Genomic DNA, 13,456 nt, shown 5'->3' on the forward strand with positions numbered 1-13,456 from the left:
GCAGTCACCATGCGGCGCTTCTACTTCATTCATGGCATCCAGCCCATTGAAATCAAATATGCTTGGTTCCATCTCACAAAAGAATTTTTCAAGAGCATCGGAGCTGAATTTACTGGAGACACCTCTTGTGGTTAAGGTTTGTGTTTTAGAAAACAGGATCAACCAACCGAACCAAAAGCCTGTAAACTTTGTTTAACATGAAACCACCAAAGTATTTAACACAAACCCTGTTGGATTCAGACTGTGGAATATTTTCAGCATGCGTGTGGTTATTGGACGTAGAATCCTTTTGGAAGCAGGACGTTGGGAACAGTCTTGAAGAGGGAAAGTTTAGTTCTAAGTTAACTGCCGTACGCACATTGTCCCATAGCTTTGTGAAATACTTTGTTCCATGCAATAAAAACGAGTGTAAGTTAAAAATTGGACTTCTGAGTACACATAGATCCTTAGAGATGCAATTTGTAGCTTAACCATCTCATTGTCTAAGTGCTCGATAGCTCTGTGGAGTTTGACTTGCATGCCAACAAGCAAGAAGGTATATGCTTCAGTTTCTTAATCCACTTAAGGGAATGACAACGTAATTGATGCCAGGTAAGCGATGTCAGTCTCTGTCAAATTCAGTGATGGCTTTTTGCAGGGATTCTACGTATTGATGCTTGTGACAAGAAGATGCCATATCCTTGTTTCTTCAGGAAGTTAGTTTGAACGCTAACATTTTATGTTGCATTAATTAAAAAAAAAAAAAAAAGAAGAAAGAAGCCAGTAGATTCATAAGAAACATAAAATGCATGGTTTTTATACCATTAAGTTTTTTGTCCCTTTGGAAAAAACAGCAGTGCAGAGGCTAAACTTTGTCCTCTCTGCTGGTACAAACTCGGTTTAATTTGAACTAATACTTTAGTTGTGTGCAGTGAACTTCTTGTAATCAGTTACCTTCTTGCTTTATGCTTTTTGTTCATCAGAATGATCGTGAGCCTGGCTTGAGAGAGAGAGCAGTTGCCAGGAATTCTACATTGCACCAATGTGGCAAGATCCTTCCTAGAGTTCAAAGGAAGCTGGCCAGAGAGAGAGCCAAGCCTTACCACTTGCCTTCATCGGTCTCAAGAGAAGGTAATTCGTTAGAGGAGGGAAATACAATGGACAACTGACCATGACTTTGATCACACAAGGCTGATATTTTTTCCCCTCTTGCTTTACAGTCGCAAGACAAAAGCCGTTATCAACAGTAACAAAAGTTTTGGCCACAGCTGCTTCTGTTTTTCCTGCGTTTACTCCTCGGTCTATTCTCAGATCCAGCCTTCGCACTACACCCCTAGCAACTCCTTCTGCATCTCCAGGACGATCTCTACCTCCTCCTCTACGAGCAAAGGAGCGTAGAGTATCTTTCAGGGAAGAGAACTTGAATGCAAAATGGACTGTTGGGGTAAGCTGGCCTGTAGTTAGTGATCTTTATAGTTAAAGGCTTTACAGACTGTGATTTGATTTAGTTTTTTTCAAGTTTTCCAATACTCCTTATATTGAGAACTGGAATAGCAAATCAGAACGGCAGACTTGAATTTGGTCCAAAAAGGTTATGTTAGACCTTCTGTAACATCACCTGCCTGCAGGAACATATTCTTAACAAATACCAGCCACCTTGGTGGTTTTTACTCCAGCATCACTAGGCGCTGTGATTGTTCCAAATTGCATGTGTGCAGCTTCCCGCTATACCTTTTGAAATGGTGGTATGGCAGGAGGGTAAGGAATACAGATTGAGTCAGTTGTTTGGGTTCGTTAAGCTTTGTGAATGAAACACCTCTGAAAGCAACAAAAGTCATGAGCTGCATTTACTCTCAGTCTCTCTTTTTGCAAGGCCTGGGTTTCCTTAAGCTATGGTAAAAATAGACTGCCGATGAAGAGAGCTGTATGGCTGTCTCTTCTCTAGCCCTAAAGTTCTTGGTTTTGCTTCTTGCCTTGCACCAGCGATAGCATTTGTGTAGTTGTCAAATGAAGTCTGTCCACCTGGAAGTTGCCCCCTTCTGCTCCTCCTTTTGTTCTGTCAGGTGGCTTCCCTGATTCAGCTCGTCATGCAGTTGCCAAAGTAATGTTCCAAAGCTAGTATCTACCTGGAGGAGCTTTCCGTACCTGTACTAACAAATTGTCTTAACCTGTTTTTATCGTACCTGTTATTGCCTGTTATAAAGAGCTACTCAACTGTAAGAAGAGGCTCTCTCTCCTGTAGGAAGTTCTTAGTAATAGTGCAGTGTGGCCGGATTAATTTACTTGTTCCACGCCACAGGCATAGTGAACGCTAAAACATGTTAGTAGTGCATACAAGCTGAAAAGGCAAGCATAAAAAAAGAGAAATCTTGGAGTTATGATTTTAGGTATGCAAAGCTCCCTCTTCTTGAAAACACAGTAGTGAACCCAATGAACAGCCTTGAGACGACAGGGTAAGCAAGCACTTACAAGGCCCATTTCATCTTAATTCTCCAAGGTTGTGGAAACTCAATAAGCAGTCAACAGTGGGATTGGTTTTTACACTCCGCTTGAAAAGCTAAGATAGTGCTAGCATGAGAACTAATTTTGTAGCGCCTTGCTTAAGGCGACACTTGCAAATCTGACAAATATCAATATATATATGTTCTTTTTTTTTGTCTTGCTTTGACAAAAAGCATATGTGTGATCTTGATTGTGAACTTTCTTTTTAAAAAATAAAGGTAACAGAAGATAACAAAGCACCATCTGGAGTTTCATCTGAGCATCATCACGGAGTGGTGGAGGATGCTTGGTCGGAAAGTAGAGATAAACCAGCTCTGTTTCCTCTGAGCAATCCCGAGGAAGGTGGTGCTGAAGTGGAAGAGTCTGGAGACGGTTTGGAGAAAACGGATGTCAGCAAAGAAAACAGTAACTTCTCTGCCAGGTCAGACCAAGCTGCTTTGGAGTATCATGATGCAAAATCACCTGGCGATTTTGAAGACGAAGTCATCTTTATAGCTGCTAATCCAGCTAATTCTTCCGCTGAAGAAACTGCCGATTTTGAAGAACTGGAGAAGGAGGAAGACAGTGAAATAGTTGAAGAGAAACCCTTCCCGATGGGACAACCAGATTCATCAGAACTGAGAAAAGCAGCTGGTGTGTTTCCTGCTATGATAACCTAAGCTTCTGCATTTTTCAAATGTCTTCAAAAGGCTAAATTACTGACGGGTGCAACAGTCCATGATGAGCATTCACAAATGTCCGAGGCACTTCCTTGTCCTAGGCTTTTAAAATTGCCACTGTGTTTTGAGCCCTTTTTTAGGTCTCGTGGACATTCTGAATGTATACTGCTTTTGGCTGGCATTTCTTGTGTGTAATTGCAGCGGAGAGGCAGCAGCGACTTGTGGGAGTTTTGAGAGGGGTACAAGCTGAAAACTTAGGCTTCTGGTTCTGTTTTAGGGGGACTTCTGTAGGCTGCAGGTTTTTTTACAGCACGTTTAGCCTATGGCGTGCTTTGACTAGATAGGTAATTTTTTGTTGTTTTGTTTTTTTACCCCCCTCGTTAGTGCTCAGTTAAGTAGTTTTCTTTGGGAAGTGAGTCTGCTTGTGTATCTGCTTCTCATTACAGCCATGTTTGCTCCTTTTGCTGGCTCAACAGCTTCTGCAGCCTTTTCCAAACCTATTTCAGCTGGTCTTTGGTAATTCAGCTCAATTCAACTCATTCAAGCCAGTGCAGCTGCTGAGGATGTGTTCATATGAGCAGGTCTGCTGGCAGATTAGAAGAGATGTAGCTCACTAGGTGGTGAGCAGTGATGAAGAGCTGGGAATGACAGTGGTGCAGGAACAGGGAGAAGATGTGTAAACACAGCTACAGTCAGGATTGGACAAACAGAGCTCAGTCCGCTCAGCTCCTTAGAACAAAAGTTTGCTATTCCTGGGAGAGGTATGCAAGTGTCGGAGTTCTGCGTCCGAGGTCTCGAAACAGTTTGTAGCGGGGAGCGTGTACTCTGGTATCAGTGCATCATATGCAGCCTGATTCAGTCCTAAGCCTGAGATGATTCCGGAGGATCCTGGAGAGTGACTGCTGCTCCTGAAGCTCCTCAGCTCCTTTTCTTTTTCAATAAGAGCAGTGCCCAGACAGGGACTCCGTGTACATGGGTGAAAGAGGTTCTCCAGGTCTGAGTGTTTCTAGTAAGATAGGTCAAAACATTTGCCTGTCTGCTTTTAGCTGCCCTGTGTTTGGACAAGAAATCAAGGGTGCTTTTCCTTAAAAACAATGATAAGGTCCTAATCATTAAAGAATAACCTTATGAAGAAAGTTTGTCATTGCCGGACTATGGTACAAACAGTTCTGTACAATTTCAGTCCTCTGGAAGCGTTAGGGGGCAGTCAGTATAGCTCTTGTTTGGGCTGAGCTAGCAAAATTATCCCAGTCCTGCGTGCTGTCTGCAAAGGTAATTGTTGGATCTGGAGGAAGCAGATGGCAGAAACAAAGAAGAAAAGGAGGAGGGTGTTTCTAGAATTTGGCCTGTTGAGAGAAAAACAGGCTAGCAAGCAGTTGGGTTTCAACACCACCAGTCAACCGCTAGAGAAAAGAACAGGAGACGACCTTAGATGCATTCTTGTAGAAGAGGGGAAACGAAATCAGGAAAGGAAAGAAGCATTGCTGGGATGAGTTAAATATCCAAAGAGAAATAAGAAAAACTTCTGACCCAATTTTAAGAAGGAGGGATGTTTCCTGAGGTTTTTATGTATTAGGTCAGTAACATATCAAGTTGAGTTTGTAAACAGAATGTCAATGGCCATGTTGTTTTCTTGACGGAAACTATGCATCAGACTTCTGGTTTTACTGGACAGAAGAACTCAGACCTTCTGTGCAGTTGAAGTCTTGGTAGCGTTATTTTGTTAGATCACCATCCTAGGTGAAATGCGTTACGGCTCTCTTGAAAATCATATGAGCATTTTGAAAGAAATGATGTTAAGTGCAACAGGGAAGTCACCCATCTGTCTGTTTTTGTAGGATTTGTGGAAGAATCAAATGCTGACCGTCTTACCCTTCCTGAGGATGGTAAATGGTTGTTTAAAGCTGCTGAGGCTGCTACTTCTGGGACTGCAAGTGAAGGGTAAGTTTATGAAATATAGATACACCTTTAGGTTCACACAACATGTGACTGCTGGCTTTCCTGTGTTTGAAAACTATGATTTTTGAGCTGGTATTGGTTCTCTCCTGTGTTCTTAAATACAACAGGTTTCCTGTTCCTTTCTGTCTGTGGACAGAACTAATGTGGCATGAAGAGAAGTCAAATTGACGAGCTGTCAGTTTGAGCCTTTTTTTCTCAAATCATTGCAGACCCCAAAGTAGCGGGATAAGGATTTTGTTCAGCAGGCTATATGCACCTTTTTACAGTTTGAGGGGGTTACTAAGCAGATACTGTGAAGAGAAGCCCTGCTTTTGTCTGAATGTTATGTCGGTGCAAATTACACCTGAGATTCCTGTAACTTTAGTGGGTTTATTGTGGGGCTTGAATACTTTCTGGCAGTATTTTATACACTTAATTTCTATTTTCTGTGTGTGGTCAATTAGCTCCTGTTTGTTTCTGGAAAGGGAAGCAGTTTTCTCACCAGGTACTTTAAAAGCTGCAACTGCTTAGTGAGAGACGTTAGCGATGAAATAACCCTTAATTTCAAGTGGTAACTTAGAGTGGCACAAACTTTTGTTCAGTTGGTTCTAGACCTCGAGTATGGCAGTTGCACTCTTTCTACAGAAGACAAAGAATATATTATTCTTTAATACAACTCTGTTGTTATGTTATTATCCAGTGTGAGATAGCTGGGAAGAATGTTAAGTACTTGATTCGTTGCACAAGATGAGTCGGGAATTGAATGTCGATGTGTTGGTAAAGGAATTTCTCATTTTCCTTAGTTTTTTTCTGTTTGGAAACTGGAAGACCTTACAGTGAGAAAGTAATTTGTAAAGCTCTTCAAGGTTTGTTTTGAAGCTTTGTGATGGATTTCTCTCTTTCTGCTCATGCAGTGAAGCAAACCAGCAGGAGTCCAAAATGTCCTCTTCATCAGAAGAAAAAGCCATACCAGTTGCAACAAACCCACAGCTTTCTGAATCCCTGCAGGCAGAGGGTGAATGTACGTACACTATGTGGGAGATGTTATGTGAGTTAAGGCAGCTGAAGGCCTCAAGTAAAACATGCAGTTTGCCATAGCGCTACAGGTGTCTCAGACTGAAGTAGTACTAGCATGTTACTGCTACCTTTCATTAAACTGTAGAGAGAAGAATACCCTCCTCAGAGAAAGTCCTTGTAGAAAATGCATAGCCAATGTTCCTGTTCTGGATAAAGGTACTGAGAAAACGGGTAGAATGTCAAATATTAGAAGGAGAGATCATTATGTATTTCGGTGTTGTACACCACTACTAATTTGTGTGCTATGGGATCTGCTGCTTGAGTTACTATTTTGAAAGATGATGCATCCCTCAGTACTCAGGCTGTGAAGAATAACTAGCTGCCGGGTAGATGGTTCTGGTTTCTAGCGTTTGGGGAAAGCCCGATGTATGTGGCAGGATGGAGAACTGTATTCTTGGCTCCTGCTCCCTCTGTTACTTCCTGTTGCTTAAACGCATCTCATTTATAGAGCAGTTAAGTTAAAATGATATAAATCTCTTCCAGCTGTGATACGTATCCTTGACAGCGAGGAAGTGGTCAGTACTCATTCAGAAAATTGCCTTGAGGGGAAGTGTGTGGATTTACCTGAAGAACGTAACCCAGAAGCAGCTGGAGATGAAGGAAACGTTCCTTTTCCACAGGAAGAAGTAACTGTTTCTAACAATCTTCCTAAAACTGAGGAAATTAATGTAAGTAAACTATTTTCCCATTTTCTACTAAAGAGAAAACACCTTGCAAATTGAGGACAGTCCTGTCTAACTGACGATTAGAAGGCATGCAAAACCGTCTCAGTTTCTTTAGCTGGGTAACACAAGTCCAAACCTCGTTGGGTAAGGGCAGATAGGTTTTTCTCCTACGCATTTGCTGTACCGATAACACAGAATAGAACCTGTCAAGACTTGGGCCTTTGAGAGCTGTAGGAGTGCCAAAACCCGCCTAAATATTTTTTAAAATCACCATGCCTTCATTTGGTTTGCTAGACTGTAAATGTTTCTTATTTGACTTAAAAAAAGAAATAGTTTTAATGTTAAAGACAATAAGAAAAGCTGGGGAGTGCAGCTTTTCAATACCGGAGGCCGTTTACCAAATGACAAAATGGCGTGGGAACCAAACTCATTTTCAGAATGATTTGGGTGCTTAGATCCTTTGCTATTTGTTCCTTATTAACATAAAGAGAATTCCCAGTAATGAGTTAATTTCAGTGTCAAGATATTTCCAGCTGCCTAAAACTCTTTTTGTGTGCGTGTGAAAATGCGGGGGTTTTAACATCTCAACTTTGTAAAGTATGAATTTTAAAAGGTTGTTCACAAGGGCTGAAAATCAGAGCCAGAGATTCCTCAGTTGTGGCAGGTTTTCCCCATTGTTCTCACTTCTGCTGGGGCCGATGAGTGATTTGGATTCATTGTGGATGTCCTCTAAGTACCACGTAGAGTATGCTGTCGATTTCCTGTAGGGTTGTACTCACGGGAATTAGTAATAGTTAGAGTGAAATACAAACTGAAAGGTAGGCGTAGCACAAATAGATTGGTCTCAAGCAACAGAAGATGCTTTTCGGTGTCGCAGATTTCAGATGAAGTTGAATAGGCAGTCGCTTACGTCGCTCGTCTCGACTTTGGGGTTTAGGACAACGCTCTAGAGAAGATGATTATAGACTTGGGAATACATAAATCACTCACTTATGGGAGTAAATGGAGAATTTGTGATGGGAAGAAGGGAGCCGGTACGTGAGACGGTCACAAAGCTGCTGCAGTCATTCCTGTAGCAGTAGAGTGAAGGTTTTCCTGCTTTCGTTATGAGTGGTTCTTACTGAGTTATACGTAAACGTGTCTTTTTGGCTTGTCTACCTTCACTGAATTTAGGACAAACTACTTACTACTTTCTTGGTCGTAGATTTGTAAGCATAAAAGGAAAGTTTATGCAGACTGAGAGGGTTGTCAAACATTGGCATGTGCTGCCCAGGGAAGTGGTTGAGTCACCATCCCTGGAGATATTCAAAAAGCGAGCAGACAGGGTACTTCAGGACATGGTTTAGTGGGCATGGTTAATGGTTGGACTCGATGATCTTGAAGGTCTTTTCCAACCTAAATGATTCTACGATTCTATGATTCTATGACTAGTATTTCTCGAATTTAGCTTTGAAGCGTGGCATGTTGCTAGATGCGTGTTGCGCAACTCCATGCACTTGTTCTCAAATTTGCGCTAATACCTCGCTTGCAGTCTGTGCTCCCTGCCGTGCTGTTAATGGCCGGTGGGAACCGGGCTGGAGTTACCCTGTCGTTGCACTTTGTAACGCCGGCTTATGACAGGGTAGAATTGCTGGTGGTCGTGAAACTAGTCTGGTATTTGTACTCGGTATTGCCGTCACCTTCGTACTTCGGGAGCCATCCATCGGAAACTATCAGTAATTACAGCTTTTAGCTTTTTTCCTCGGCAAGCCCGCCTATGGGGGGCATCTCCGTCCTTCGGGTGCCATCGCCTGGAGACTGTTAATGATTCCACTTTTTACCTTTTCTCCTTGGGGAGCCAGCCTAGGGAGGAGAAATCTTCCCGCATCTTCCCCTTCTCTGCCAGGCTAATTCCAATAGTGTTTGAGGACTTTGAAAATTTGCATATCCTTGGGCTGCTGAAACCAGCATGGTCCTATGCGAGGTCTCCTGCATGTCGTTCAGGTCTTGTTTAGGGTTGAACAACTGTTTAAGAATACGATCAAAGATGATGCTTTAGCAACTTTTGGCAAGGCAGGAGTCAAGAAAATAAGCAGATTCTATGGAGACTCCCGCTGAGTGGCTTCCTCCTTCTGCCCTCTTTGGCTAGCCCTATAACTTAGAGGGTTGGGCAAAGGTCTTCACGCGTTGATTAAATTACCTTGGCCACCTGCGTCACTTGAAATACATAACAGAGACTACTTTTGCTCTCAGCATAAAAGCTTGAGTGTCTCATGTGGCTCTAGCAGGAGAGAATAATTGCTCAGTACGGGGAGCTACAAAGGCTGCGATGGAGGTATTTAGAATCTATGTGTTGTCTCCTGCAATCCAAGTGATTCCTTAAAGTGCGGTGTTGAGTTGTGCGATGTGATACCTGGCCAGTTTGACTAAGTGTTGCGGTGACACCTATGATGAGCGAAACTTTAAGCTTGGGGGACATCGTTGTACTTTGCCCCGTTAGATGCAGAGTCGGTCACTCTGTGTGGATTTGTAGTCAGTGCGGAAAGTACTGCAATGTGATGATTACTGCCAGCTGGGTGTACAGCTTGTATTGTAAAACTGCTCACTTTGTTCACGGGTGGTGGCAAATCGTTAGTCATGAACAGAAGTATCAGAAATGGAGCATGTGATTGCATACACGGGATACTCTGTTCTCTGTCCCTTAAACGCATAAACTTTTACCTGTAGTAGAGAGTACATGGTATGTTTCTAACTTTACATTTGGTGGTGATCGGAAAGGAAAAGCAGCATTTCAGTGTCCTCAGCTTCATCTAGCTCAGCCTGAAGTTAGTCTGTTTGGTAACTGATACTGCATTAAGAGACCTTTTTTAACTTTAGGTTCTTGAAGATGGTGCGGTTAAGGCACAAACCTCAGAAGAAGCACCTGAAACATCACCATGTAGTGAACTACATCCCTCAGGCAATCTTCAGTACAGCTATGATAGTACAGAGCAACAGTTTGCATGTCATTTGCCTGATAACAGAGATGGTGAATGTGATGCAGCTGAGGGAGATGGAGAGCTTTTTCTACCTCAGAATAATTTTACTTTAGTCTTGGAAGGAGAAGAAGGTGAAGCAGAGATGGGAGACCCTACATTAGTAGATGCTTCTAAAGCAGCTGGCACAACAGCAGAGGAAAAACCTGTCAACAGTTTAGGCAATACTGAAAACCAAGAACATGTTACCAACTCGGTGTCCACTGTAACTAGTGATCAGGCATCTCAAAATATTGCAGAGTCGCTCCCGTATGTGCCTGAACCCATTAAGGCAGCTACTGCTGAGAACTTACCGGATGCAATCAAAGACACAAGAAGTAAAGAATTTACATCTGAAGTTGCAGAACAATCTATTCATGAAACCATAGGTAAAAAGGTAACTGGATTCCAGAAGGCAAAAGCTCCCTTAAGAACTGTGCCGGAAGGAGTGGAAGACGAAACCAGCGTACGTCAAGTAGAGTACGGCATCGCTCCTGGAACACGTGCAAGGGGACAGCTGAGTAGAAGGCTAAGTACTCCATCGGCAGGCACTCAGCAGCTACTGAAGACAGGCAAACCAGGTCTGTTTGCACTGTCTCCTAGGAGAAGTAGCAGGCGAACAAAAGAAGCACCTGAGACTTCTAGTCTTCAAACGGAAGAAAATGCTCAAGAGGAGCAAACGCTTGTGATGCCTGTTACTCCTAGGAGAGGCAGGAAGCCTAAACCAAGTACTGCAGGAAAAGTAGAAAGCAGCCTTTCTGATGGACAAACATTGTCCCTCCCTACACAGTCCGTAGCCGCTACTCCAAGAAGAAGATTAAGGAGAGCGAAGGAAGCTGCAGCTGAACTCTTGGGAGAGGCTAATGAGGAAACTTCTCTTGCTGAAGGTAGCGTTATCGCTTCTGCTACTTCCCAAAGGACTAGAGGAGGGAAAAGTTCAGCAGGAGGTCAAGAAACTGGCCAGACTGACACGGGTCATAAGATAAAAACGTCAGTCAGTCCCAGCAGAAGTGCAAGAAAACTGAAAAGCGTTAATTTACAATTTATGGAAAATATTGTCAAGGATCAAGAGGTGCAGCCTAGTGCCCAACTCCTTTTACCGGTGGCAACTCAAAGAGGCAGAAGAAGAAAGACGAGTTCATCAGAAGTTTCAGAAAATTCTGACCTTGATCTGTCTAAATCATCGCTTCCTCAAACAGAATTCAAACTTCCCGTCACTCCGAGGAGAAGTGCTAGGAAGCAGGCACAAAATCTCCTGGCAGACACAGAATCTCTCTCTGCTCAGGAAGACATGTGTGCAGGTGGGAAAGTGGGAATCCTCGATACTCCTAAGAGAAGAATAAGAGGAGTCCCACATGCTAAACTAGAAAAAACGGATGCTCCTGAGCAAAGAGCTGCCCAGCCAAACGAGGAATCAAGCACACCCAGGACTACAGTAGGAACAGGGCATTGGGGCAGAAAGAGACAGTCAGTATTGGAGGAGAGCACAGGGGAGAAGGCCTTCCGCCAAGGAGCTGGTGACAGTCCTTTGCTGCCTGAAGACAGAAACCCATCAGGACATGCTTTAACAGATCGTTTTACAAGAGCCAGATCCCGCAAAACTTCTATGCATCAGAAACTGTCTCTTGAGGAAAAAGAGTCCTTCCTTTTCTCTCCTCCTCTCACAAAGCTGACAAAGAAATGTAAAGGTAGGTGCACTATGTTTATATGCAAAATAGGGCATATTGCTGTTTTGTAAACCACAGAAAACAGCTTGTGAGGATGGCTTTAAGTATGGTGAGAGTATAACCATAGGAAATAAAAAATTGGGAAAGAGGCATTTCATCTTTTTTCTGAACTCTCTATGACTGCCTGGCTAGCTGTGGTGGAGACAGGAGAGGAGGCTGATCTGAGTACACTGAAATGAAATTTAAGCTTAATTTTTTGTCATGAGCTGAATGTCTATCTGTTTTGAAAACTGGAGGACATATCTTAATATGTGGTTGTCATCACTTCCCCCCAGTGGAGAAATAAAGGAGACATGCTTTCAAATTCTGTTAATGTTTTAACTTAACATGAGCTGCAACTTGCAACAAACTATACAGCTGTTTAGTTATAGGATTGTTTTTCATGGGCATATACTTTGTTAGTGAAGTCACTGCTCATGGGGTTCTTTGTATTGGAGTACATGATAAAAAAATATTTTTTGAGATGAGTAAGGACTGTCGATGCCTCTTGAGCATAGTATCTTTCATTATGTAAGGGCAGGTAAAATGGCTACACTGGCTTATTTTTGTTTCACTATATAATGTAAAAGAATGGATCTCAAGAGGCAGTTACTAGGCGAAGAATACCTGCACATTTTTTATAAACCCAATTGGACCTTTTATGTCAGGAATCTATTGTGCTTTTGATTATTAGCTGTAATTTAATGTCACTGTCGTTTATGTATAACGTACATGAATGTTAAGAATGCCTTGTCATTTTAGCTGGAAAAGAAGACCATCCTGTGCAGCTTAAGGATATAGACCCGGACTTGTCTTCTCAATTTGTCTTTTCACCCCCTCTGTTGAGGTCGAGGAGAAAAAATAAATCTAGGATTTCCCAAATTGTGAAAGAAGCAGTAAGTAAAAACTCTAGTTGTTTCATGTTCAGAAGAATAAGAGGAGTCCCACATGCTAAACCAGAAAAAACGGATGCTCCTGAGCAAAGAGCTGCCCAGCCAAACGAGGAATCAAGCACACCCAGGACTACAGCAGGAACAGGGCGTCGGGGCAGAAAGAGACGATTAGCACTGGAGGAGAGCACAGAGGAGGAGGCCTTCCCCCAAGGACCTGGTGGCAGTCCTATGATGCTTGAAGAGTGAAACCCATCAAAATGTGCTGCAATATTAAGATCTGTAATGGATCGTATTACAAGAACATGCCTAGTGTGTCAATAAAGCCGCAGATAACTCTCAGGGTTGTCAGTGCAATCCATTTATTTGCTGGAGTTTCATCGGTTCCCATGTAACTAATCCGAAATAGCCTAGGTGTTGATTTCTGGTGGGGATCTGGCCTGTTGAGAGAAAAGCTCTGCAGAACTCCTGGGCTCGCGCTAACAAGCAGCCCTGCAGCGAGCAAGCTCACAGGGCGCGGCACAAGCGCGGGGCAGTCTGCGGCACCTCCCCGACCCCGCGTGAGGGAAGGCCGCAGCGCGGCGGTGGCAGAGACGTGACCCCAGAGGGTCACCGTGGCCCGAATCCTGCTGTCCTCGCTGTGTGTGCCCCCGGCCAGGCGGAGGGGTGCTGGGTGACCGTGGTGCTGCTGCTGACGGGCGGCTGAACCACCTCAGAGCAGCCGGGCCGGGGGAGGCGACTGCTCGCGGCTCTGCTCCGGACAACGGGCCTTGCTCCTATCATCGCTCGCTCCCCCAACGTTTCCCCTCGGGAGACGGACACCAGAACTACCGTTTTTGCTGAAGTCCCCTGTCGACAGAGCTGGAGAGGGGTCTGCAGAGCCGCTTACGCAGGACGAGCCCGGGCTGGGGCTGGTTGAGGAGGAGGGGGCTCCGGCTGGCCCGGACGTGCGTGACCCGTCTCTGGAGCACAAGCGAGCTCAGCTCCCCACGGCTGCTCGCGCAGGCAGCTCCGAAAGCTGCTCAGCCCTGGCAGGCAGGGCCAGTC

The 13,456-nt window shown here is 43.9% G+C and overlaps 1 protein-coding gene across 1 annotated transcript; it reads left to right on the forward strand.

Moving 5' to 3' along the window:
* Window positions 1-840: 840 nt before the first annotated feature.
* On the forward strand, window positions 841-12,771 carry LOC142028359 (protein ELYS-like). Its single transcript, XM_075022252.1, has 8 exons — window positions 841-1,110; window positions 1,200-1,423; window positions 2,700-3,118; window positions 4,950-5,055; window positions 6,012-6,099; window positions 6,639-6,823; window positions 9,677-11,501; window positions 12,282-12,771. Exons 1-8 carry the CDS (start codon window positions 945-947, stop codon window positions 12,656-12,658), a joined length of 3,390 nt encoding a protein of 1,129 aa, XP_074878353.1. The 5' UTR covers window positions 841-944; the 3' UTR covers window positions 12,659-12,771.
* The last annotated feature ends 685 nt before the right edge of the window (window positions 12,772-13,456 follow it).

Source organism: Buteo buteo, unplaced genomic scaffold, assembly GCF_964188355.1.
Source record: "Buteo buteo unplaced genomic scaffold, bButBut1.hap1.1 HAP1_SCAFFOLD_275, whole genome shotgun sequence".
NCBI lineage: Eukaryota > Metazoa > Chordata > Aves > Accipitriformes > Accipitridae > Buteo > Buteo buteo.

Coding starts and splice junctions, on each gene's coding strand:
- LOC142028359 (XM_075022252.1), top strand. CDS start 945: ATGCTTTTTGTTCATCAGAATGATCGTGAGCCTGGCTTGAGAGAGAGA. Junction 5,056..6,011: donor TGTTTAAAGCTGCTGAGGCT/GCTACTTCTGGG, acceptor AACCAGCAGGAG/TCCAAAATGTCCTCTTCATC. Junction 6,100..6,638: donor CCTGCAGGCAGAGGGTGAAT/GTACGTACACTA, acceptor AATCTCTTCCAG/CTGTGATACGTATCCTTGAC.